This window comes from Acipenser ruthenus, chromosome 9, assembly GCF_902713425.1.
Source record: "Acipenser ruthenus chromosome 9, fAciRut3.2 maternal haplotype, whole genome shotgun sequence".
Classification (NCBI taxonomy): Eukaryota; Metazoa; Chordata; class Actinopteri; order Acipenseriformes; family Acipenseridae; genus Acipenser; species Acipenser ruthenus.
This window is the reverse complement of record NC_081197.1, coordinates 14,297,310-14,323,293: the sequence shown is the minus strand read 5'-3', so window position 1 is coordinate 14,323,293 and position 25,984 is coordinate 14,297,310. Positions and strand designations below refer to the sequence as shown.

The 25,984-nt window shown below is 43.9% G+C and overlaps 1 protein-coding gene across 2 annotated transcripts; it reads left to right on the top strand.

Annotated features, from left to right (window-relative positions):
- Positions 1 to 216: 216 nt before the first annotated feature.
- Positions 217 to 20,426, top strand: LOC117406250 (uncharacterized). 2 transcript variants are annotated; one of them, XM_059030465.1, is made up of 38 exons: positions 218 to 1,421; positions 1,502 to 1,620; positions 1,880 to 2,033; positions 2,462 to 2,586; positions 2,855 to 3,044; positions 3,255 to 3,379; positions 3,498 to 3,744; positions 3,835 to 3,959; positions 4,182 to 4,386; positions 4,506 to 4,627; positions 5,661 to 5,859; positions 5,941 to 6,065; positions 7,858 to 8,092; positions 8,173 to 8,297; positions 10,362 to 10,620; positions 10,703 to 10,827; positions 11,111 to 11,516; positions 11,597 to 11,721; positions 12,203 to 13,517; positions 13,599 to 13,720; positions 14,465 to 14,729; positions 14,812 to 14,933; positions 15,196 to 15,421; positions 15,505 to 15,626; positions 16,339 to 16,546; positions 16,643 to 16,764; positions 16,861 to 17,056; positions 17,132 to 17,253; positions 17,347 to 17,446; positions 17,642 to 17,764; positions 17,962 to 18,134; positions 18,376 to 18,473; positions 18,676 to 18,803; positions 19,042 to 19,222; positions 19,339 to 19,483; positions 19,627 to 19,702; positions 19,947 to 20,111; positions 20,269 to 20,426. In XM_059030465.1, exons 1-38 carry the CDS (start codon positions 278 to 280, stop codon positions 20,397 to 20,399), a joined length of 8,295 nt encoding a protein of 2,764 aa, XP_058886448.1. In that variant the 5' UTR covers positions 218 to 277; the 3' UTR covers positions 20,400 to 20,426. The 2 variants fall into 2 exon arrangements, with proteins under 2 accessions (XP_058886449.1, XP_058886448.1); XM_059030466.1 differs by lacking the exons at positions 3,498 to 3,744; positions 3,835 to 3,959; positions 4,182 to 4,386; positions 4,506 to 4,627 and having other exon boundaries at positions 217 to 1,421.
- The last annotated feature ends 5,558 nt before the right edge of the window (positions 20,427 to 25,984 follow it).

Sequence of the window (25,984 nt, the reverse complement as noted above, 5' to 3'; positions counted from 1 at the left end):
CTTTTAAGTATAGGGCACGTCTACACACGTTTCTCAGCATACTGACATTTTTTGAAAATTAAATGAGGTGATTTTCTCTCGTGCAGAATTGAGTCTAGCAGTGCTTTACTAATGATCTAAGAATGCTGATAATTCAACGGCAGCAATTGGCTTGCCAATTACAAATTCAATTAAAACACGTGAAGCCTCACAGTTTAAACACCCGCGCCCGTAGACCACAGACATATTGACTGCTTTTTTTTGTGTTGTTTTTGGTTGTACTTTATTTACAATAACGATGTTACGGAGAGGGCAGGCGATGCTGCCTTTCTTCTTATTGACCTGGGTCTTGAGGCTTACACAAGCTCTTGCTTCAGCTCATGATCCCCTGCAGGATGAAGCGGCTGCAAATTCCATGTCAGGGACAGGAAACTTGGATCTTGGAGGGAACTTGAGCTTGCCTACTGATTTAGCCATTCCTTATGCTGAGGACCTTTTTTCTAAACAGGATTACTTTTCACCAAATGGAAAAGGTGAACTTTCTAAGATTGCTGGTTATTCTGCAGATCAACAGAGGCAGTCTCTTGATCATGTGTTTTCTGAGCCTGATGCTGCAAATGATGGGCTTTTTGATTTCAGCCAGCATTATAGGTATGATGAGAATGCACTTGAACAACCTGTCTTTTTCAATCCAGATAGTGATGACTTCAATTCTGATTTGACCAAGACCTCTGTCCCTTTTGTTGCTGAGTACCCTATGGCTTCAGAATCTGAAGGAGATGTGAAACATGTACTCTTTACTGATCGGAGTAATGACCCTGATGTGGACTTCCCTCAAGTCTTTGCATATGCTCATTCAGCTACTTCAGATAAAGAAAATGTGTCTAATACCGCTACCCTTGATCTTCTAGCAGTCAATGATTCGGTTATTAATCTTGCAGCAGAAGTGGGTATAGGTGAACTTGGCAAAGAGTTTGATTCTTCTGACCACAAGTCTGGTGACTATTCTGAAACCCTAGGCTATGATTCTCCTGCCTTTGCAGAGCTTGAAAAGGAAGGCACTGATACTTTGCATCCTGATGTGCGTTCCTATCATCGTGAGGACCTAGTTACTGGTGACCTTAATGGAATGCATGTTTCTTCTTTTGACCGTTCTGTGCTTACTGATATAAATCTGCAGTTGGATGAAGCTCTTTCTCCAGCTCTTAAGATTGCCAGTGCACTCAACTCTCCTGATCTCTCTGGAGGTCCCAGGGTGCCAAGCAGCATCTATGATGCCTCTGTAGGGCTCTATGGTGTATTTAATCTACCTATTACCCCAGAAAACCCTCCTCCCCATAGCACAGGAGAGCCAACCACCTTGGCTTCAGCAACTACATGCGGTGTTGCAGGCATGACCATCAAATTGTTTGGTGGAAGACTGACAGACCTCAAAGTGCGAGGTAAGGGTTCTTAACTTGGTATCTGTTTAATTCTGGAAGAGGTACGGTTATCACATCTCATTGTAACTTTTCCCCCACAGCCGCCTTCATGTTAGTTGAAGTAAGCAAAGTTACACAGAGGTGCAAGTACAAGGTGTTTGAGAAAAATGGAGTTGTCCACTTTACAACTGCCTTCAAAGGTTGCCATGTGAAGGCATGGGTAAGAGTTAAATTTATAACATTAAGTCTGCTACTATGCCATCAGATACGCACTTGCTGGCCTTGTACAGTAAGTGTTAAACTAACAAACCAAATGCCACAGGACTGCTTTTCCACATACACAACTAACTTAATTTCTTAAATGTTGTTGTGGTTTTTGTCAACCTAGAGTATCTGCTTTCATCTTTATTGAGACGCTTTACGATCAGATGCTGTCTAGAACATTCCCATTCAACTTGACGTTTTACCTTTGCTTGCAGGGTGGGCAATATGTCTTGACCCTGATGTGGAGAAACAACTATGTGCATATGTCCTGTCCAATTCCCACACCTGATAGACCTATTACAATCTGTGGTAAGAGTAGCATGACCATCAAACTCCCAGCAGGACCAATAGAAGCGCTTCGTGTAAAAAGTGAGTTGTTCCTGCCTGGCACTAAATGACATCCTACTTTGGAATGTATGGGTGTATTTGCTTCACCGTACCTTGCTGCAACGCCTTGCATGCATTTGAAATTGTTGCATGTATGCTATAGTACATGTTTCAAGTAGTAAATGTCCTTGAACATAAGGACTCTAGCACACTTTAAGAGTATTTTAGATTTCAGTTTTTAAAGTACTGGTGTGGTGGCTAGGCTTGGGTGCTCTTCAGGGATGGATTATACTGGGATCTGTGGGTGACGGGAGGTGATATGGGGGGGAGGGGGGGTTGTGAATGTTTGGTAGCAGTTACTAAATACAAGATTTATTCTGTAGCTGGCTTCCTCTCCCTGCTGTGTAGTTTAATTGAGAAATGCTGCCTATTTAATAGATCAGGAGATCTCACTAAATTTCTAATTGTAGATAAATTCAACAAATGGGTATCCATTCATGAAGTTGCTGTTAAATGCAAATATCAACTATTGAGTGATTCAGAGGGAAGGATCACCTTCACTACTTCATACAATGGATGTCACGTGAGGAGATTGGTACGTGTATCCTGCTTTCCACCAGTATAGGAAACATCATGCTCTGTATACAGCCTGCATTGTAATCTAGGAAGAATGGACCAATACAGTATTTCACCTGTGTGCCCATAGAAAATGATAGATTTTCCTATTTAAATATTGGAATTGTTGCACTCATTTTGGCTGTTCCCTACTGTAATCTGAAACTAGGATGGTCTTCCTACCCAGAGGAACAGTACTTTTGAAGATTAAAACTCCAGTGACACTTATTTATTTTTGACCCTCCTAGATGGATCGTTACTTCTATAACATCTACTATCAAGTGGCTCCAGGGAAGCTAGGACAGGCACTCATGTCTTGTAGGACAGGAATTAATGTCACAGTCCCACCTGAAGCGTCTTTGCCGTCTGTGTTTTGTGGCAAGTCTGGCATGATAATCACATTACCCAAGGGAAGTCTTAATGAAGTCAAAGTGAGAGGTAAGCTGCATCTTTGTTTCTCTGAATTCTGATGGTGTCAACCCACCCCTTACTGATTGGCACAGAAATTGAAGTTGTGAACCATTCACATGTTCAATTTCAGATGTTTTAGATTTCTGTCTAACTGAAGCCACGAACAGACCTTGTCTCGTATAAGCATTTAGAAAAACTTGCTGTGCAGGGAACTCTCACGGAATTTGTCTTCTGCAGATGGTTTTGGCAAGGCAATACCTGTTGGTAGTATTGCCAAGCAATGCAATTATCAACTCTTTCAAATGAAGACTGGACACGTAATCTTGATTGCTTCCTTCCAAAGCTGTCAAATTGCATTTGTGGTAAGAATATTGAGGCCATGGTTTCATTAAATGTTGCTGCATGCTTCCAGTAAACTTATTCAGTACAAGCAATACTGAATATGCCAAGAACAGAATTTCTCTCTTTTTCTATGAAAAGGATGGTTTCTTTGCCTTGAGCCTCCAATTCCAGCATGCTGATCATGTAATGGGAGAGGTCTCTGCACTTTGCCATGCGGGTGGGGAGCCAAAACCATCTTGCCAACCTGAGCCTCCTACAACTCAAGACGTATCTTCCAGTGTACTGTCTACAGTAATTCCTGTAGCTGTGTCTGCTACCATCTGCAAGAAGCATGGCATGACCGTAGTTCTACCCAATGGTCCTAGGTGGGGGATTGGAGTGAAAGGTGAGGGTTTTGTGTTCCCTGTTTTTGGCTTAAAGCTGTAGTGGAAGTTCAAAGACTGGCTTGCTGTAATGACTTCTCCTTTTATTGCAGATCTTTCTGGCAAAGAAATCACTGTGACTAGTGCTTTGGCAGAACAATGCCATTACAATCTCTCTCTGCATCTGGAGAAAATAATCTTTACAACTTCCTACACTGGCTGTTTTGTTGAGCAAGTGGCAAGTACATTTCAAGTGACACTAGAACGCCTTTTCGTGGTTACCTGGGGGGTAGCTTGATATGTAATCATTTAATATTTCAGTTTGACCTTGAGCTAACATTTTTGTCCAAGTTGAATAGGACTTTACTGGACATTCTGTTTGTACATCCTTGCATGGCAGTGGTACTTGTGAGAAATTGTATATGCTTTTACACGCCTTGGTCATTTATGTTCCTACTAGGGAGGTCGGTATGTCCTGACTGTCCTGTACAGGACAGCTACTTGGAATCGAGGGTCTGTGCGGATGGAATGCCCAACCAGTGCTGGAAGCCCTACAGAATTGCCTCCTCTTCCAGCCACTGTGGGGAAACCCTTTCCTGTCTGCAGGTCCTCTAACATGACTGTGGTGCTGCCGACAGGATCTCTAGAAAAAGTCTTTGTACTAGGTGTGTTGCAAGGTTGATTTGGGAACTAGAACCTTTTTGCAGTGGGGTACTTAAACTAGAAACTATCAAGGGCTAGTCCTAACCTGGATGTGAACTCATGGATACTTTTTGTGTTTCAGATGAACTCAAGAGGCCAGTTAAAGTCCTTGATGCGCCCAAGTCATGCAATTACAGCTTGGTGGAGAGAAGAGGAGAGATCCTCTTCACGGCTTCCTACAGTGCCTGTGATGCCAAGATCTTGGTAATTCTCTTTGGTGTTCGTGTACTCTATGCCAATGGTGCGCAAACTTGGGGCTGCGCACCCCTAGGGTGGCGTGCAGTGTCACCTAAGGGGGGGGGGGGGACTGTTAAAATAGTTATGGTCTAAAGCTTTAGCGGGGTGGGGCACGACAAAATGTGTGCTAAAAAAAGGGGGGTGGTATTTAAAAATTGTGCAACACTGCTCTGTGCTATAGTCAACTACACTCTGTATCTGGTGAAAACTAACTTAAAAGCACCTATACGTTTAGGGTATATTCGAACTCTGTAACTCTATGGAATGTTTTGGTGAAGTGGGGCTGGTGTATCTGAAGGTAACTTTTTAAAAGCATGTCTGCCTTCAGCCAGCACTTGCATTTTTAGGGTTTTGAACACTGGCCTGAGAACTTCTTAAAGATTCTCAATTTTAAAAGTCCTGAATGACCCTGCTTTTTGCTTCTGGCATGAAGTCTTTGTTCCTCTTTTTAGAAATGGTGTCGGACAGGGACTAGACACTATGGGGATAGAGGCAGCTGTCTACCTGTCACTGTTTTGCATTTGTTTGGAGAACTTCTTGTCTAATTGTCATGGAAGTTGGTATTAACGTTTAGCTTGAGTATCAGTTTCTGGGGACACGTATATTCATCTACATGTCCCTTGCATTTGATTCTGGAGGTTTCATTTGGTTTTGTTTGACATTTCTGTACATACTGTTCTGGTCATCAACTTTCAGAACTGATGGCTGTAATGTTGCATCTTTATACCCCCTACACACCTTGTGGTGATACTGCTAAATCCTTCATTTAGTTCTACTTGATAGCAAAATTGGTATGACGTTTTTACTTGGAATTTTATAGTGGTCACTGAGTTTTGTTGGTCGAGTAATTCAGTTGGCTTAGATGGGCCAAGTGGTCTTGCCTCCTTTTAATGAATTATATTAATGGTATCAAATCAACTTTTAGCTTAGTGGCATTTTGTCCAACCTAATGCTTTTAATACTTTGCCACTGTCTCCTCCTTCCCCTCTTGTACATCTAGAATGGAAACTATGTCCTGGCCATTATCTATACAACTTATTCTGGAGACTTTGCATCAGTGCAGATAGAATGCCCTACCACTGGAGAACCAACAAAACCCCCTCCCTCTACAAAACCCATTCCTCCAACTCCTGTCTGCAGAGCTTCCAGCATGATGGTGAAGCTGCCTGAGGGGCCTCTGGAACAAGTCAAGATAATGAGTGAGGATGTTTTAGGTTTTATATAAATAAAATATATACAATTTGTTCTGGTAATCTCATGGAAACTTGTCTACTTCGTAGATAATTCCAATGGGCTATGGGTAGCTGTAAAGGATGTCCCAAAGAACTGCAACTACACACTGATGAAGGAAAGAGGAAGCAACCTCTTCATAACCTCCTACAAGGCCTGTCATGTCAGGATACTGGTAATGATGACTAACCCTCCGATCTGGGAAACATGATATAAATGAGCAGGGCCCATAGTATTGGGTTCCATGTTCTGTGCATATCTAATGAAGAAAGGCATTAAGATTATGGAGGCCTCTTCCTGTATAAATTTCCAGGTTTTTATTTAAGCATACATGTGCTGCAATGTTAGTTCACGAGTAAGCGCCTGCATTCTGGACCTGTGCTGTATTTGATCATTAATACGCAATATGTAGATCAAAGAACCTAGGGGAACTTCTGGCACTGCATTGTGGCAGAAAATGGATTATTGATTAGTGCTCCACTCTGACAGCTGCAATTTCTGGGGGAACTTCTTTTTTTTGGGGGGGGGGGGGGGGGTCGTGGTCTTTTGTATGGACAGCACATGGAGACCAAAAACAACTTGTGGAAACAGATGTTCTAAATACAAATGACCCTAACCCCAGCTTTTTTATATCCAGATCAATTGTCCTAACAATACTCTTGCATCCACTGGTATATTGGGACGTTTGGAAATGGAATGCCCAAGTGGTGCTAGTGAACCCAAAAAAAAAAACAAAAAAAAAACTACCACTAGAGACAAAGAATACCTTATCTTTCCTACTGAAGCTTCCAACATGACAGCTTTCTGAGGAACCTCAAAAACAGCTCTTTGCCTCCTGAGAGGCGCATTCAGTAAAAGCACTTGCGTAGAGTGCAGGATGCGCCCTGTCGTCTGGACTTCGCTATTCTGTGCACCAGCGACCCCCTGCGGTCTGGACAGGCGCCTGCAGGCTTGCCTGTAAGCTGCCCAGGACTGCTTTGTCCTCCGACGCCGTAGCTCTGATCTGGCTGAACAGTGAGTCTACAGTGTGGACAGCTTCAGAGAACAGTGTCTGGAGAACATTTTAACCCTTTGCAGTCGATTTATTAAGTGCACATCAGGTCGAATTCTATATTCACACGCGCAGTTAATTTTAGATGTGCTGTTTTAAATTCCCCCCCCCCCCCCCAGTCAAATGGTTTAAAAAGGCCCTGCATATCAACAAAGCACTCACTAGGCATCTCCAGCCCCGCCCCACCCTTTTGTTAGGTATAGAGTTCACATATGCTAAGAAATTAAGTCGTACATACCGATCAATCATCTCCTGATCACTCATTTTATCACCAAATGCCTCAATGTGATCAAAGTCATTGTACTATTACTAACATCTGAAAAAATCTCTGCCAATGTCTGTGATTCTCTGAGCGCTGATGCAGTAGCAGCCAGCTTGTTTCCTTATGGCTGCCATTATCTGATGCCAGGGGCAAGTATGACTATTCATGAGATGCGCTTTTTTTTTTTTTTTTTTTTTTAAATTCTGCTTGGATACATGTATAAACCCACTATTCTATGACCCAAAGGACCTTGCAATACTGCCTGAATATTGTTGAAAAATAGGGGCAGTTAAGACATTGTTTACCGGAGTGATTGCAGTGACATAATACATGTTTACTCAGGGTCTTTATAAGCAATAATGGGCACTAATCCCTTTTTATAGTTTACACGATCATGGTCCTAAAAGCCCACTTCAGTATGGTCATGTTTACAATATCCTGGTTATTAAAGGGTTAACTAGAAGTTGTAGAGCCATATGGCTGGCCTTTAGTCCACTAGTAATTTTGCCATTTCTTGCAGGTCTATTGGCAAGTTGAGCTTTGAATGTGTTGTATAGCACATTTTGATTTCAACTAAATCAAAGTTGAGGAGTGTTCCCCACTGTAATCGCTTGGTGTCAATGACTATGTTTTTGTCTACCTTTTTCTTTCCAGAATAAAAACTATGTCTTGACTATAATCTACACAACTGCAACTGGGGTAAGAGGGATGGTGCAAATGACTTGTCCAGCAGTAGAGACAACAACCCATACTACTAGGACAACAACTATTGGGAAGCCAGGGACTACTGGGAAACCTACAAAACCAACTCTCCCTCCCACTCCTGTCTGCAAAGCCTCCAGCATGACTGTAGCCCTACCCTCTGGGTCACTTCAAGTTTTGTTATTGAGTGAGTTTGAATTCGGCTCACAGGTTTTTGGAGGGAACTGATTAGTCTTGGTAGCTCATGTCAATCTGGTTTCTTTGTAGACATGTCCAACGAATGGGTAGATGTCAATGCTGCTCCCAGTTACTGCAACTACAGTTTGGTGCAGGGAAGAGGAGGAAGGAACTTCTTTACAGCCCCCTACAGGGCTTGTGATGTCCGGATTCAGGTAGGAATACATTATATGCTAATCCTCCATTTGAGCTGTAGAAAAAAGCATTGTTAATCTTCACTTGTATTTGAAGGCAGAAAATGGAATTGAAATTTGGTGAAAGTGGTTTAGTACCCAACTACATAATCTTGATGTGCCAGTTCCACAATGTACAGCTGTGGCCTATTTCCATCCCCTTCTAGATTTAACCAATGTTCATTCATTAAGTTGAGTGAAACCTGCTCAATGTTACTTTTACTCCTGAGCAAATGGCCACATACATATATGCGTACACCTTTTCTAACTAGCCCTTCACCTGGTAAATGGTAATTCAGTCAAGTTATGACTGACAATGAATCTGACAAACTGTAGGGGATGTGCTAAACACATTTCAGAATAAAACTGAAGCCTCCGTTAAATCCTGTACCACAGCTCGACAATGAATGTTCTGATTTGCTGAATAAAAAAGGCAAGTTCAACCAAGAAACCCCATATGAAGTTGAAAAAGGTAATGAAGGGTGCTCAATTTTGATCCAACTGTAGCTCCACAGTAGTCCACAAATAGTAAAATAAACATACCTGTACATTGTGTAGTTAAACAGTAAAACTTTGTGTAGTTAAACTAGTAAAACAGTAAAATCCACTATCCAACCCTGTGAAAATTGGAACACCACTGTGTATTAAGGTAATACCTGAATTGCATTAAATCTTGTCTGTTAATGTGATGGAATAGAACTTGCTTGAACTGAAGTCATTGTATTTTATCTTGCAATTGTATTTATACTTGTACTGTGTTTCTTAATGTATTTGTTTACGACTAAGTTGCCCTGGATAAGGGTGTCTGCAAAAAAAAAAAAAAGTAAATATATTACTAGCTAAATATCCATAGGTACTTGTGTAGCAAGTACAGAGGAACCTACTTCTCCATCAGGCCTAATTTGTGATGTAAATAGTTTTCATGTTTGACTGATGGCACATTACAAGTCAGAACTAACAGTGAATTAGAAGTGTTTTAATACTGTACACTGTCGTTATTACATTTAAACAAATGCATAGTTTAGTACAGGCTTTTTTTTGTCATTAGTTGAAAGGAATGTCATTTATATGGCATGAATTCAACTGCACCATCAGTTGGGTATTGCACTTTATGTGCATTTGTATAACCTTGACAGATTGGCAACAAGATGATTTGTTGTAGAGTGTATTGGAAATTACATCCTTTTGGTTACTTTGTAAAGGCCGGCCATGAAGCATTTGACTGGCTGCACAAAATGTGACCGAAGCAGGTTTGATATTCAGAACTTCTCAAAGAACCTGTGGTGAGTGGTGGGTTCAAGTCGTGATAAGCGAGGCGATATGAAACGGGTTAATCTGTACTTGGGTGAACTTTATTCTATATATTACAGTAATTGTGACTACCCATTTATCCATACGAATAGATTATGCAAACTAGCATTGGTCACAATTGGTTTGGATAACTGTCTCCTGTATTGTAAAGCTTCAGGCAATTCACCGTATTCTCCTCTGTGTATCCTTCACGCCAAGTAATACATTGAGCTGTTTTAATCCTTCCCAGAGTTAAAAGCAAGTTCACCTGCCCTCGGACCTGTCGACTCCCCTTTTATTTACTGGGAGTCTTCCTTGCTTTAGTCCCTTCTCCTTGGTAATTTCTCGCTAACGTTTCGGGTTCTAAAGTCTCCGTTACTGCAGCACAATTGCTGTCTGTCACCATTTTAGGACCCGGGTTATGCCTGTGGCAAGCATGCATTCAGGTTACCATATGACTACTCGCTGCCCCAGTGAACAAACTTCTCACAATGCATTTTGATACGTTCACGGTCTCTGGTACCTTTCACAATTTCATGTGTGTGCCGCTAAAGACATGTTTTAAAGTAGTGGACGCATGGATATGGGTGGGATTGAGTACATTAAACATTTACTGTAACACCACACTAAAATCAAGTTTTGAGCCAAGATGGTTGCCAGCTATGGAAGCCTCCCAGAGTTGAAGCAGATGAGATGTACACTGTCGTGGAATAAAGTCCTTCCAGTCTTCAACTTGTTGTGTCCCTTCACTTTCAGAATGGGAACTACATGTTGACCTTGCTTTACATAACTGCTGCTGATGAACGAGGGTACTTGGACATTAGATGTCCCACCACTGGTGGGGACCCAACAGAGACTACTAGAACCTCTGGTGGGGAGCTGACTGGAACCACTGGTGGAGAAATGACAACTACTTGGAAACCTACAATGCCACCTCTCCCTGACACTGCTCTCTGCAGAGCCTCCAGCATGACTGTAGAACTGCCCTCTGAGCTACTTCAAATTCTAGTATTGAGTGAGTTTGATTTTGGCCCAAATACTTTTGGGAGGGAACTGATCCGTCTTGGTAGGTAATGTAACTTTTTGTTTTTGTGTAGGTCCGTCCAATGAATGGGTAGATATCAGTGATGCTCCCAGTTACTGCAACTACAGTTTGGTGCAGGGAAGAGGCGGCAAGAACTTCTTTACAACCCCCTACAGGGCTTGTGATGTCCGGATACAGGTAGGAATCTTGCATTGTATGCTGGAGTTTGATCTCTAATACTACAACTTACATAAAACTATTCTCTGATTTGTTGAAGAATAGCACATCTGACCCGTGAGTGCTTGGTATGGGTAAGGGTGGTTCTCCACTGGCTATTTGTCAAGCTGAGCAAGAACCAAGCTGCACAGAATCTGTTTCAGCACCCAAAATTTTGTAACTCGGACGTTGGTAGCTCTGCAATGGAGAAAACATAAGCATACCGTCCTTCCACTTTCAACTAGTTCTTTTCCTTCACTTTCAGGATGGAAGCTACATCTTAACCTTACTCTACATAACCACTGCTAAGGGAGGCTACGTGCACATGAGATGTCCAATTACCACCAGCGGGGGGACCTCCAGGACCACCAGCGGGGAGCCTCCCTCCAGGACCACCAGCGGGGAGCCTCCCTCCAGGACCACCATTGGTGAGCCGACCAGAACAACCAGCAGGAAGACCACCAGTGGGAAGACAATAACCAGGACCACCACTGGTTGGGAGCCAACAGAGACTACTAGCCCCTCTGGTGGGGAGCTGGCCGGAACCACTGGTGGAGAAATGACAACTATTTGGGAACCTACAATGCCAACTCTCCCTGACACTGCTCTCTGCAGAGCCTCCAGCATGACTGTAGAACTGCCCTCTGAGCTACTTCAAATTCTAGTATTGAGTGAGTTTGATTTTGGCCCAAATACTTTTGGGAGGGAACTGATCCGTCTTGGTAGGTAATGTAACTTTGTTTTTGTGTAGGTCCGTCCAATGAATGGGTAGATATCAGTGATGCTCCCAGTTACTGCAACTACAGTTTGGTGCAGGGAAGAGGCGGCAAGAACTTCTTTACAACCCCCTACAGGGCTTGTGATGTCCGGATACAGGTAGGAATCGTACATTGTATGCTGGAGTTTGATCTCTAATACTACAACTTACATAAAACTATTTCTCTTGATTTTGCTGACGAATAGCCCTTCTCTACTAGCACATGTGACCCGTGAGTGCTTGGTATGGGTACAGGTGGTTCTCCACTGGCTATTTGTCAAGCTGAGCAAGAACCAAGCTGCACAATCTGTTTCTGCACCCAAACTAGAGAACTATCCTTAAATGAGATCTGTTTGGCAAATCATATTATACCCCCCGCCCCCTTTCAATAGAACTAATTAACAAAGTGAATTATAATTGGTAATTGTTTAGACCTTCCTAGATATTTACAAAACGGCTGTACTGTTCTATTTTTTTTGAATACCGTTTTGTGCATCTTTTGGCAAATTTTGTAACTTTCACCGTCCAGTAGCTCTGCAATGGAAAAACATAAGCATACCGTCCTTCCACTTTCAACTAGTTCTTTTCCTTCACTTTCAGGATGGAAGCTACATCTTAACCTTACTCTACATAACCACTGCTAAGGGAGGCTACATGCACATGAGATGTCCAATTCCCATCAGTGGGAAGACTACCAGGACCACCAGCGGGAAGACCTCCAGGACCACCATTGGGGAGCCGACCAGAACCGCCAGTGGGAGGACCACCATTGGGGTGCAGACCTCCAGGACCACCAGCGGGAGGACCTCCAGGACCACCAGCGGGAGGACCTCCAGGACCACCATTGGGGAGCTGACCAGAACCACAAGTAGGAGGACCACCAGCGGGAAGACCTCCAGGACCACCATTGGGGAGCCGACCAGAACCACCAGTAGGAGGACCTCCAGGACCACCATTGGGGAGCCGACCAGAACCACCAGTAGGAGGACCACCAGCGGGAGGACCTCCAGGACCACCAGCAGGAAGACTACCAGAACCACCAGCCGGAGGACCACCAGCGGGAGGACCTCCAGGACCACCATTGGGGAGCCGACCAGAACCACCAGTAGGAGGACCACCAGCGGGAGGACCTCCAGGACCACCATTGGGGAGCTGACCAGAACCACAAGTAGGAGGACCACCAGCGGGAGGACATCCAGGACCACCATTGGGGAGCCGACCAGAACCACCAGTAGGAGGACCACCAGCGGGAGGACCTCCAGGACCACCAGCAGGAAGACTACCAGAACCACCAGCCGGAGGACCACCAGCGGGAGGACCTCCAGGACCACCATTGGGGAGCCGACCAGAACCACCAGTAGGAGGACCACCAGCGGGAGGACCTCCAGGACCACCATTGGGGAGCCGACCAGAACCACCAGTAGGAGGACCACCAGCGGAAGGACCTCCAGGACCACCATTGGGGAGCTGACCAGAACCACCAGTAGGAGGACCACCAGCGGGAGGACCACCAGCAGGAAGACTACCAGAACCACCAGCGGGAGGACCTCCAGGACCACCATTGGGGAGCCGACCAGAACCACCAGTAGGAGGACCACCAGCGGGAGGACCTCCAGGACCACCATTGGGGAGCTGACCAGAACCACCAGTAGGAGGACCACCAGCGGGAGGACCACCAGCAGGAAGACTACCAGAACCACCAGCGGGAGGACCTCCAGGACCACCATTGGGGAGCCGACCAGAACCACCAGTAGGAGGACCATCAGCGGGAGGACCTCCAGGACCACCATTGGGGAGCCGACCTCCAGGACCACCAGCGGGAAGACTACCAAGGCCCCTACAAATGTGGTCTGCACAGCTTCCAATATGGTGGTGGAGCTGCCCAGAGAGCCTTTAACATTAGTTAAGGTTCTAGGTGAGTTAGGCTTTTGTTGGTTATTTTGAGGAGCATTGTGTGACACTACTGGAGACCTGGTAATTCCCTTTTTCTTTGTAGATAAATCCAACAAGTGGGTAGCTGTCATTGATGCTCCCAAGTACTGCAACTACACCTTGTCACAGGGAAGGGGAAGGAACTTCTTCATAACCCCCTACACAGCCTGTGATGTCAGAATACTGGTAATCCTTTTGTCCAAGCTCACCTAGATACTCAACACTGTCCTGTATTCTCTCTGCTTTTTTTATTAAAGCTTCATATACTGAGCATGAAAAGAAATATTTGGGTAAAATTCTCGAGCTGTGGTCTGTCTGAGCAGGTGCAGTGACCTTTTTTTGTGCTTATTTTAACAATTGACATCATGAAGATGCTGCAAAATGATCTGTCAATCTTGGGCAGGTGTTGTGACTCTTGGTCTACCCAGATCGTGGACAGTGTCTGGTTCTACCGTCCTCGCCAGGTTTGAAATTGCCGGCTGTGAGCACCCAAGACAGTGAGCCACCGTACGCTGCCCTAGTCCAGCCTCCAGCATGCCGATTGCACAAAGGCACTGCTCTCTTGACCAACGTGGCATTGTTCTGTAATTTCTTCTTTTATTCAAGCTTGCAATAACAGCTGAAATCACTCCATATCCAGTGTCCAATCAACTGTCACTAAGTGCATATGCTTAAGTCAGTCACTGAAGCATGTCATTGTCAAATGAATTAAGAAACCAAAAACATGTCTCTGTCCATTTTTATATATATATATTTTGAATGAAGTTTCTTTGCTCAGTATGCAAAGTTTTTAGGCAATGGTATGATTGGGCCAACTTGCTCTGCTTTCCTCTGTCCTTCTATTAAATTAAGTGCAAGATCATATTTCTATCTTGTATGATAATTAAAACCATTGTAATCAATTTGGTATTACATTTTCTTTTGTTCTAGAATAACAACTATGTTTTGAAAATATGGTATCTGACAACTGGTGGCAAAAAAGGGTATGTGGTGATGAAATGCCCTACTGGTGCTGGAGAACCCACAAAAAGCCCAACAACCACTACATGGGAGCGAACCAAACCAACTAGGACCACCGGAATCGCTACAAAGACAACTATGAGCTCCACTAGCAGGGAGCCAACTGTGGTCTGCACAGCCTCTAGTATGGTGGTGGAGCTGTCCAAGGAACCTCTGGTACTAGTAGAGCTTCTAGGTGAGTTGGGTTTTTTTTTGCTCCTATGTGGATGAATTGAACAAGGGCACTAGGGAATTTTATGCACTTTTTCTCCTTGTAGCTGAATCCAGCAAGTGGGTAGCTGTCATTGATGCTCCTGAGAATTGCAACTACACCTTGATTCAGAGCAGAGAAAGGAACCTCTTCAAAACCCCCTACACAGCATGTGATGTCAAGATTCTGGTAATCCATTTAACAAAATAAGCGACTTCTGTTCAAACTTGGATTGTAAATGCACAACTGTGAAGGTGTTTCTGCAAGGTTAATGGTCTAATACCATAAGGGGAGGAGGGGGCTGGTTTCACATACCCTGACTTGTACGGCTCTTGGATTTCCTAATATTGTATGAATTACTCAAGACCCTCATTGGGGATTAGCTGGTTCCAGTTTTTGCTTGTGATATATTTGATTTTTTACTTTCTTTTATATGCAAATTGAATTCTAGAATGAGAACTACTTCTTGGCCTTGCGCTATACAACAATTGATGGTAAAGTAGGGTATGTGCAGATGAAATGTCCAACCAGTGCAGGAGAACCAACAAAAGCACCTGCAACTACACACACGACCAGGAAATCAACAAGGACCCCCCCAGCACCAGATGTGGTGTGCAACTCCTCCGGCATGATGGTGGAGCTGCCTAAGGTCCCTTTAGACCTAGTGGAGCTTCTAGGTGAGTTGGGCTTTTGCTAGACCCCTGCAAATTTGTCCTTGGCACAGTAAGGGGAATCGTTTTTATTTTTATTTTTTTTGTAGATTATTCCAACAAATGGGTAGTCGTCAACAAGGCTCCCGTGTACTGCAACTACACCTTGCTGCAGGGAAGCGGAAGGACCCTTTTCATAACCCCCTACAAAGCCTGTGATGTCAGGATACTGGTAATCATGGGGATGGTGCTGTGGGATGTTTTATAACAAACCTGAACAATGGTACATGTGCGTTTTTATATGAGTAGACTCAACTTATTTGCATATTGGTTAATTGCATGAAGCTACATGGGCCATTGTATGTTGCTTTTTAAATTTGGGTAATTACATAATAAACAATGGACAGACTAAGCTTGGACATGAGAATTTTGAACCCTTTTAGGGCTGCTTAGCCCAAGGTTCTATCCAAGATGGTTGGTTTGGAGAAGTAGAGCACAGGCAGACCGGTAACCTGCCATTTCTTGACCAAACTCCTTCTCCAGGAAATGATTAAACCAAATCCATAGAAATTTGAAGTGATGTCAGATTTGGATGTAGCGTAATGCATCTTGGTGGCAGTATTGTTTTGAACCAAAGCGCAGCTCCATCCTGAGACTTCAGCAACACATTGCAGGCTTGGAATGTAAACATTTGTTTGAAACTAGTCCAGGGAAGTGTTGTCCCACTTCGGTGGGATATGGCATCAAATTGAAGGCATTGTTGCAAAATGTTGGGCTTCATAGTTCTGAAGTGTGCCAAGTAGATCTTCTGGTTTTTGCTTGAAAGCATGTCATTTCTGACACCTGCTGACATGACCGAAATGTGTCTGGACTACTACCCCAAGCCTGCAATTTGCTTGTTTCCTGATTTATACATTTTGAGGCCAACTTCCTCCTTGTTCTAGAATGAGAACTACATCTTGACCCTCCGCTATACAACTTCTGGGCAACAAGTTTATGTTCACATGAAATGCCCAACCAGTGCTGCAGCACCCACAAAAACACTTTCCTCTACAACCACTATTGGAAAACCAACAATACCCACTGTCTGCAAAGCCTCAGTCATGACAATGGAGCTGCCTGAAGGACCAATTGAACAAGTAGCCCTGATAGGTAAGCTGTGCCTTGGCCCAGATAACTTCCCTCCCAAATTGCTTGGCAATGAGGATAACCCTGGAAACCCAGTCATGGCAACCTTTTCTCTTGCAGATAAATCCAACACTCTGGTAACTGTCAAAGATGATACCAGAGAGTGTGGATACAGCTTGGTGCATGGGAGAGGAAAGAACATCTTCACAACCCCTTACACAGCCTGTGATGTGAAGATGCTGGTAAATATTTAGCTTTCTGTACTGTTGCTTTTAATTCCTATGCATGTAAATATCCTCACTTGTTCTCTCTCCCCCTCCCTTTTAATTCTCTTCCAGAATGGAAATTATGTCCTGACTCTAGCATATGTAACCCTTACTGGGAGAAGGGTACCGGTGCAGATGAAATGTCCAACCAGTGCAGCTTTACCAACGGGGTCGCCACTCCCTCCCTTTGGGGTTTCTGTCCTCTGCAGTGATACTTGCATGACAGTGGAACTTCCTGAGGGACTGCTACAAGATATCCAGTTAATGGGTGAGTTGGCTTGGTACACAGTAATTTGGGTGCTGTAAAACAGAAAGCATGCTCTAAATGTGGCATCTGTTGTAGATGAATCCAACAACTTGGTAGCTGTTACCAGTGCTCCCAAGACTTGTGGCTACAGTTTGGTGAAGGGGAATGGCAAGAACATCTTGACCGCTCCTTACAATGCCTGTAATGTCAAGATACTGGTAAGCTGAGGGCAATTGCAGCTGTAATCCCCATTTTGTATTGGGAGTGATCAAAATACTGTCGGGAATGAGCAACTCTCTTTCTGCTTCTAGAACAACTTCTACATCCTGAGAGTCCTTTACACCACTCTTACTGGGGAGCGAGGAGCTATACAGGCCAAGTGTCCTGTTCCTGGTCTAGTACCACATGAGGGTGAGTGTTTATTCACTGGACACTTATTTGTAATGCAGGAATGCTCAAGTCTGGTGCTGCTTCGTGTTGCTTTCACTTAAATACAATGTGCCTCTTGACCACATCAGTTGGATTTCCCTACCTGAGATGGTAAAACCTACACTACAGGGTCTTCCCTATACAACCTGAAACATTTTAAAGTTTACTGTTTTGCAGGGTGCAAGATACCAAGAAGTCAGCAGGTTGCTTGTGGTCCACCTAATGCTGATCTACAACTGTGTGTGGCCAATGGATGTTGTGTGGATGCAACAACTTCCCAGTGTTACTATCCTTTGGAAGGTATGGCTTGGTTTTACTCTGATGGAATACTGCTCATCTAATAAGAATCCAGAATAGCTTGTCTAGGAAAACTTGTGGAGTGTTTGGGGATGGCAATGAGAGAATTGACCTCCTATATAGGAGACCTGGTCCTTCAGGTAAATTAGATTTTCACAAGGTTTCACTATTTGCATTAAAGTAATTCTTTGCTTTTTCAGCGTGCACTGCAGATGGCCATTTTGTATTCTCTGTATACCGCACCTCAACCAAGCCAGAAATCGATCCTGGCAGTCTAGTAATTGCAGGAAACCAATCATGTGCCCCAGTCATCTGCACGCCAGACTTTGCCATCTTCAAATTTCCTGTGACTGGCTGTGGGACACATGTCTTTGTAAGTTCACGCCTCCTCTGGGGTTTGCAATTTTGTCACTACTTTACCACAAAGGTTAGTACTAGGACTTTAGGCTACAGTCCTTATAGCCGTATGTTTAAGGGGGGGTGGGGGTAGGGTGCTAACCTAATGCAATACCACTAGTTTTGGGCTGGCCCAGGTGATTGACATTCCTATCTGCTTCAGTGTTCTCACCCATAAGGTGTGTGTGTGGTTTTTTTTTTTTTTTTTTTCCTTGTAGACGGTGGCAGAGACTACAATCTATCTTGCTGAAGTTCATGGCTTGGTTCGGGGGAACCAGCAGGTGTATGGAAAAATTACGAGAGATGGCCCTTATCGGTAATTTCTTTTACCAGCTGGGAACAGGCAGCCAGTTACTCCTCTTACTGAAAGAAACCTATTTTACAGCATACTTTGCTGGTTGTAATGGGTGGGTTGGGACTCCATGATCGGAGTATGGTTTTGTCACTGAATGGAATGTCTGTGCCAACTGGTAACTAAATTGATTCTTTCTCTTCACTGTCTCCTCTCTGCACTGCAGTTTCCATGTGGAATGTCGCTATTCTAAAGGAAGTTTGGCCAGCACTGGTTACTTGATGGTGAACCCACCGCCTCCATCAGCAGCCTTGGCTTTTGGCTCACTTGGGGTTCGGTTAAGGATTGCCACAGGTAATTGGACATGATGTCTAACCTTTGTTATTAACTATAGTAAAATAGTGTACTTGATGACCAAGGTAATGGCTTTCAGTATAACTTCTCCCATTTGGTCTTGTGGCGCTGTAGCTCTATGTTGGCATCATGTCCCATAGTGACTGCTAGATTTGACTGGCTGAAGTCTTTCAGTGGCTGGTGTATTAAGAACAATGTACTTGGTGTCTGGCTATTCTAAAGCACTTGTCTCTTGCAGACACCAGCTATACCAGCTTCTACCCTCAGTCCCACGTGCCCCTGAGCTTCTTGGTTGGAAGCAAGGTGTACCTGGAAGTGCAGCTTGTAAACCCTCCTAACCCCAATGTAGTTCTGCTGGTCCACTACTGCATTGCCTATCCCCAGTCCTCTCAAGCTGCCTGGGTGATCCTCTATGAAGGGTGAGTATCCTGCATAATTGACAGTGTTCAGGTATCCTGATGTCTGGACAAAGCAACATGCCAGATATGACCAGTGACCAAATTGCTGGACTCCCTTCTGGATTTCTACCCCACAGTTGTCCCAACATCCTGGATTACAGCAGTGCTGCTGGCCTCCATGTGAAATACAATAACATGCCTGTATCCAAGCACACTCGACGCTTTGAAATACAAAGCTTCCAGTTCCTGGACTACAAGACCAAGCAGCATTTGGATGAGGAAGTGAGTTGGGTTTGTTTTTTTTTGTTTTTTTTTAGTGGTCCAATCGTATACTCATGCTTGCCTCCAAATGCCTAGTCAGAAATTGTATATTTTAGACAAATGCAGATCTACAGCTGCTCTAACGCCATTTACTTTCTTTTCAGATCTATTTTATGTGTTCAACTGAAGTCTGTTCTCCTGAACGCCGTGTTTGTAATGAAGGATGCTTTGATGGGAGAGGTATGTTCCTAAAAAGCACTACCTGGACCCACCATTTCCAAGGATGTTGGTCCTTTTTTGAAGTTTGGCTATTTTTAGGTCAAGCCTTGCATTTATTGCATGAATTCTTCCATCTTGCACTTGAGACTCCCCTTGAAGTATTTGTTTGGTTTTGTGTTAAGTTCTGCTCCCCTGGTTAACAAGTTTTGGGCAATAGTTATACCATTTGATAAATGTTGTTCCAGATAACTCTCTCCTTCCACAGATATGCCTGTTCCAGTAGATCTTGGTGTGGGAGGGCGCTGTGCAGGAAAGCCCTGTCCTGGGAAATCAAACGTAGTTAAGCGAGCTGCTTCTGGTCATACCGGCCTCATCGCTGTCGGTGAAGGAACCTTCATTTTGGATGAGAATGTGCCCCATGAACAAACTGGTAAGTGATTTTGAGATCATGTGTATTAAAGCAGGACTATCCTTTCCATGTATTCTCTTGAAGACGGAGGTTGCTCTATTTTGGTTTGGGCTGAAGCTTCATTTATTCCTCACTTGATCACCAAATGCTTTGCCAGTAATAATTCTTCCTCTTGCAGAGAAGCACTGGACGCACTTCCATGGTCTCCTGGGGCTGCTTGGTTTGCTGGTCTCTGTATCTGTTGTAATGCTCTTCCTCAAAAAATGGGTTGTCTTGAAAATTGTCAGGTCCCAGAGAAGCAGTCTCTAACTTGAATAAACCTTTATCTTGTTGAAATTCTGTCTCCTCCTTGTGGGTTTTTATTTCCCCTGCCAACTACATTACATTTTCTTCCCCAAATATTTGTGGGGGGGGGGTGGGGGGCACAATAAGTCAAGTAGGATTAGAGAAACTGACTTTTACAGTACACTATTAGATTTGCTGCTTTTTGTTTTCATTGAGGTTTGTGTTTTAATGCCCTGAAGTAACGGCTGCATTGAGTATTCAAGACCACTTCAGCTGGTGCCACTAAAGGAGTTGATACATTGCCACTTTCTGGAACACCAGAAACATTGATTTGCTGTGCCATAAGGTTTCACTAGTATGTTTATCCAAATATTAAATTACTTGATCCAACACTTGAAGTGTATCGTATCTGAAATGGTGTAGCAGCCATGACAAAGGGCCAATAAACTGCTGTGAAGTATGCAAGTGTAGAGCTCTTTTTTTAAAAGAGCAATCGTGCCATCTTGACACTGTGTACAATTCCCTGTTTGGTGCTGGACAACCGCAACTAGAGTGGCTGCTACTTCTGTGCTGTGACAGGGCTTTGAAATTTGAGGGCAGTCATGTGATGACTCGGTCATTTCGCAGGACTAGTTTTACATAAGTAACACATTTGCATGCCAAAGTTTTGGAAGCTTTTTTTGGGGGGGGGGGGGGGGGGGTTATATACTATCAAAGTATGATCTTGTGTGGTCATTCAGCTGGAATACATGTGGCACTAGTGTTTGTCATCTGTTTTGGCTGTCTCTGAAATTCATACGGAACAATGACGTGACACTTGGTACTTCAGATACCAGTCTTCCACAAGTATTAAAGTTATTCCAGTCAAAAGCCTAACCAAACAAGATGGTGCCATCCACTAATGTGGTACACTTCAGCATGTGACACCAAATGGCTTGGAGGGAGGTAAAGCTTACCTTAAGGAGTGCAAGTTGACTTGACTTCTCTACAAAAAACAGGAATGTGGAGCCTGGAGCTATTCTGATGCAGATTGTAAAGAATAGAAGTTTTGGATGCATTTATGTAAAGGTTTAGATCTATCCTAGTTCAGGCCCCTGGGCCACAGATGTGGGCATGTAACTCATAATTCTTCATGGGGTGGGGTGGTCTCTACATACAAAAAAAATGGATTTTAAAGTGTGCCATGTTGCATTGTATGATGGGGATTGCAACATTTACACGAAGGTTAGCAGTTGGCCAGGCCTCCCATGGAAATCTCAGATTCTTTTGTCTTGCTTTGTTTGTATTCATACCAAGATGTGTGTTCCCACACTTCCAGTAGTCTCTGAATACTTCACCTTCAGATGTCTGTTACAGGTATGTGTGTTATACAAATGATGTGTAAGCCTCTACTTGAAATAATACACTTACTTTTTTGTGCATTTTTTCTGTTGCTGGAGAAGGTATAGTAAATAGGATGGGTTGTGTTTGTCTGCTTGGTGCAATCAGCATGCTATGCTGTCTGGATTTGCATTGTTCATAACCTACACCAGCTGGAATTACTTCCTTCAGAACACAGTTGCAAACAATTTACTATAGATCTCAATAATGGTGTCTTGTAGGAAAGTGTATAATGTTGCAATCGGAGCCAAGACACGATTACTTTAACTATATGTTCATCGGTGTCTCTTGGATCCGTTTACAGAAAATGTCTTAAGTATGCATTGTATAAGTGACTACTCTAAGAAGGCAAACAAGTTACATGAGATATAGAATATATTTCTATATAATAGTAAATAGTGTAATATACTCAACCATGTCTTAATGTAATTAACTCAAATTTGCTTTATTTAATGTATACAATTACAGAAATTATTGTTAGGTAATTTTAAAGGCCAAGAATGGCTCAAATGTGTTCCTCCTGCTTTGGAAAAAGTAGCAAAGGTTAATGCAGACCCAGGCTGCATGTTCACACACACATTGACAGAGTCTTCAGGTCTTTTCAGTTTGTTAGAACTCTTTAACCAGTTGAAACAATTAACTGAACCCAACAGATGTACAAGTTTCACACCATTACATCATTTGCATATTGTTGAAATATTGTGGTACTTATAAAGCTATTTGTATACTCTATTGTAACGGTATAGGTGAATTAAAGCTAGCTCCTTTTTATTAACTAATGGTTTATTCTCATAAATGTTTCTTTTCGTACAAATAGAAAAACATTTACTCAAAAAAAGTATATATATATATATATATATATATATATATATATATATATATATATATATATATATATATAGTTGTAATCATTCACTTTGTAATTTTATTTGTGTCTTTTTACTTTGATTATGCAACATGTTTATGGTTTTAAAAATGATAAAACAAACTAATTAGTTGAGTAGCATTTCTGAATAGGTGGGTTTTTTTTTTTTTTTTTTTTTTTTTGTTTTTTTTTTTAAGGGATGTACGGTCTTGTTTTGCAGGTTGGATCATAAGCAATTAAAGGTTATTATGATTAATACTAGGGGCTATTTCTTTTCTTTTCTTTGCATTTGGTAACATTGACTTTAGCTTTTTGGGATCTTCACAATTTGGCTATTTCTGATGTTTTCATATATTTATGTTGTGCATTTAAAATGTAGCACTGAAATAATGTTAGGCTGATATAGGCTGTGTACAGGTAGCCTATCTAGGCTATACAATATTATTGACAATTAATATAAAGTACAGTAGATAGGACTGTGAAAGTGGTTGATTGGGTACAGGTCCAGGAGTGATGCAGTGCGTGAATGAAACAGACAGAGATGATTATAATCCGGTGTGTACTGCACGGGGTAAACAATAGGATTGCACCCAAATAAACACTAATACAGTGCCTTGCGTAAGTATTCACCCCCTGTTGGTCTTTTCCACATTTTGTAGTGTTACAACCTGCAATTGATTTAATTAGGATTTTTTTGTCACTGATCTACACAAAATAGTCCATAATGTCAAAGTGGGGAAAAAACTACATATTTTTCAAAATTATTTACAAATAAACTGTAAAGTCTTGATTGCATAAGTATTCACCCCCTTTGCTGTGACACCCCTAAATAAGCTCTGGTGCAGCCAATTGCCTTCAGAAGTCACATAATTAGTTGAATGGAGTCCACCTGTGTGCAATTAAAGTGTCACATGATCTCGGATTAAATACACCTGTTTCTGGAAGGCCCCAGAGTTTGTTAGAGAACATATCTAAACAAACAGTATCATGAAGACCAAGGAGCTATCAAAACAAGTCTGGGATAAAGTTCTGGAGAAGCACCAATCAGGGTTGGGTTATAAAAAAAATATCCCAAACTTTGAACATCCACTGGAGCACAGTTAAATCCATTATTAACAAATGGAAAGAAAATGGCACAACCGTGACTCTGCCTACAGAAGGCCGTCCACTAAAACTCAGTGACCAGGTAAGGAGGGCATTAGTCAGAGAAGCAACCAGGAGGCCAATGGTAACTCTGAAGGAAATGGAGAGATCCACAGCTGAGACCGGATTATAACCCTAGGGAACCAGGGAGAGAGGCAGATAGATAAGTTCCTGCTTTTTGTAATTGTAACTACTACATTTGGTGACATTGTAAGGTGGTGTTTGAATTGGCTGAGTTTGTGTGTGATTAGTACCAGGTGAGTGGCTAAATTGATTAGCAGTTGATTTTGCTATTTGATTGGTTTCCACACAGTTTAGTTGGTTCTTTTGCCAAGCAGGGGTAACAACATTTATTCAAGCAGCTTATTTTAGCGCCAGCACGAAGCGCCAGCCAACACAAGAGCCTCAACAAAAGAGCCGGGAGTCTAGCTGTGGGAGTCCAGCGAGGGGAGGCCTGCGCTGAGACGCTGTTCGACTAGATCCGAACCTACCAGCGCTCTGGAAGAAGCCATCTACTAGTCAGGTCTGTATCCTCCACCCCACTGCTCCTACTGTGCCTTTTGTCTTGCTTGTCCTGCTATGACTGTCTCTCACATCCCTGTTCTGTCCTCCCGTCCTCGTCCTCTGCCCTCCCTCCGCTGTTGCTCCTCCAACCCCTCTAACCTCATTTCTCTGCCTCTCCCCCCCTCCCGCACACTCTCTGGTGCACTCTGGAACTGTCACTCTTCTGCTAACAAAGCTGATTTCATCTCTGCCTTTGCCTCCCACCTCTCGCTCGATTTCCTTGCTCTCACTGAAACCTGGCTGTCCCCTGATAACACTGTTACTCCTGCTGCCCTGTCCTCTCTCTACGTCCTGTCCCATACCCCGCGTCTCACCGGACGGGGAGGTGGGACGGGTCTTCTCCTCTCTCCCTCCTTACTCTTTTCTGTCCCCTCTGATCTCACCTCCCTCTCTGTCACTACCTTTGAATTTCATGCAGTCCAACTAACCTCTCCCTGTCAACTCCTGCTCATTGTTTTGTACCGCCCCCCTGGGCCTCTCACTCACTTTCTGGATGAACTCGACTATCTACTCTCCTCCCTCCCCTCTCTGTCTACCCCGACTGTCCTGTTGGGTGACTTCAACATCCATCTCTCCAACCCCAGCCACTCTGCTGGATTCCTCCCTCTCCTTCACTCCTTCGACTTCTGTCTCTCTCCGTCCCCTCCTACCCACAAAGCTGGCCGTCAACTGGACCTCACCTTCTCCAGGGCCTGCTGCCCCTCCAACCTCTCTGTCACCCCCCTGGACCTCTCTGATCACTATTTCATCTCTTTTTCTCTGTCTCTCCCCCCTCTCCCTGCTCCTCCTACCCCCACTGTCACCTCTCGCCGTAACCTCCGCTCTCTCTCCCCCTCTGTCCTTGCCTCCACTGCTCTCTCTCACCTCCCTCCTATCGACTCCTTTTCACAACTCTCTGTAGACTCTGCTACCTCCACCCTCTTCTCCTCACTCACCTCCTCCCTCGACTCCCTCTGTCCCCTCACCTCCCGACCCGCTCGCCCCTCCCCTCCCCATCCCTGGCTCTCCTCTGTGCTCCGCTCGGCAAGAATCACACTGCGATCTGCTGAAAAGAAATGGAAGAGAACCAAACTCCCTGCTGCCCTAGACCTTTACCGCACTCTTCTCTCCTCCTTCTCCTCTACTCTCTCCTCTGCTAAATGTGCTTATTTCCAATCTGTAATCCAAGCCTCCACTAACAACCCACGTAAACTATTCTCTACCTTCTCCTCCCTCCTAAACCCTCCCCCCCCCTCCTCCTCCCTCCTCTATCTCCCCTGACGACTTTGCCTCCTTCTTCTCTTCTAAAATCTCAGATATCCGCAAACTCTTTAACACCTCTCCCTCCCCCGCACCCCCTCCTGCTCCAACCCCTACACCCACTACATCCCCTACTAACTCGCCCTCCCTCTCCACCTTCTTGCCCCTCTCAGACTCTGACCTCTCCTCCCTGCTCCAGGGTCACAAACCCACCACGTGTGCCTTGGACCCCCTCCCCACTCACCTCTTTCAAGCTGCTGCTCCTGCTCTACTCCCCTTCATCTCCTCCCTCCTCAACACCTCTCTACTTTCTGGCATCTTCCCCTCTGCCTTCAAAAAAGCCTCTATCACTCCCCTCCTCAAAAAACCTACCCTCGACCCCACCTCCCTCCAGAGCTACCGTCCTGTCTCCCTCCTA

What these genes read in the sequence shown, in the direction of transcription:
- LOC117406250 (XM_059030465.1), top strand. Translation starts at nt 278, where the DNA reads ATGTTACGGAGAGGGCAGGCGATGCTGCCTTTCTTCTTATTGACCTGG. An exon ending in ACAAGATATCCAGTTAATGG is followed by an intron (nt 17,057 to 17,131) that starts GTGAGTTGGCTT and finishes CATCTGTTGTAG; the next exon opens with ATGAATCCAACAACTTGGTA. An exon ending in AGGATGCTTTGATGGGAGAG is followed by an intron (nt 19,703 to 19,946) that starts GTATGTTCCTAA and finishes CTCCTTCCACAG; the next exon opens with ATATGCCTGTTCCAGTAGAT.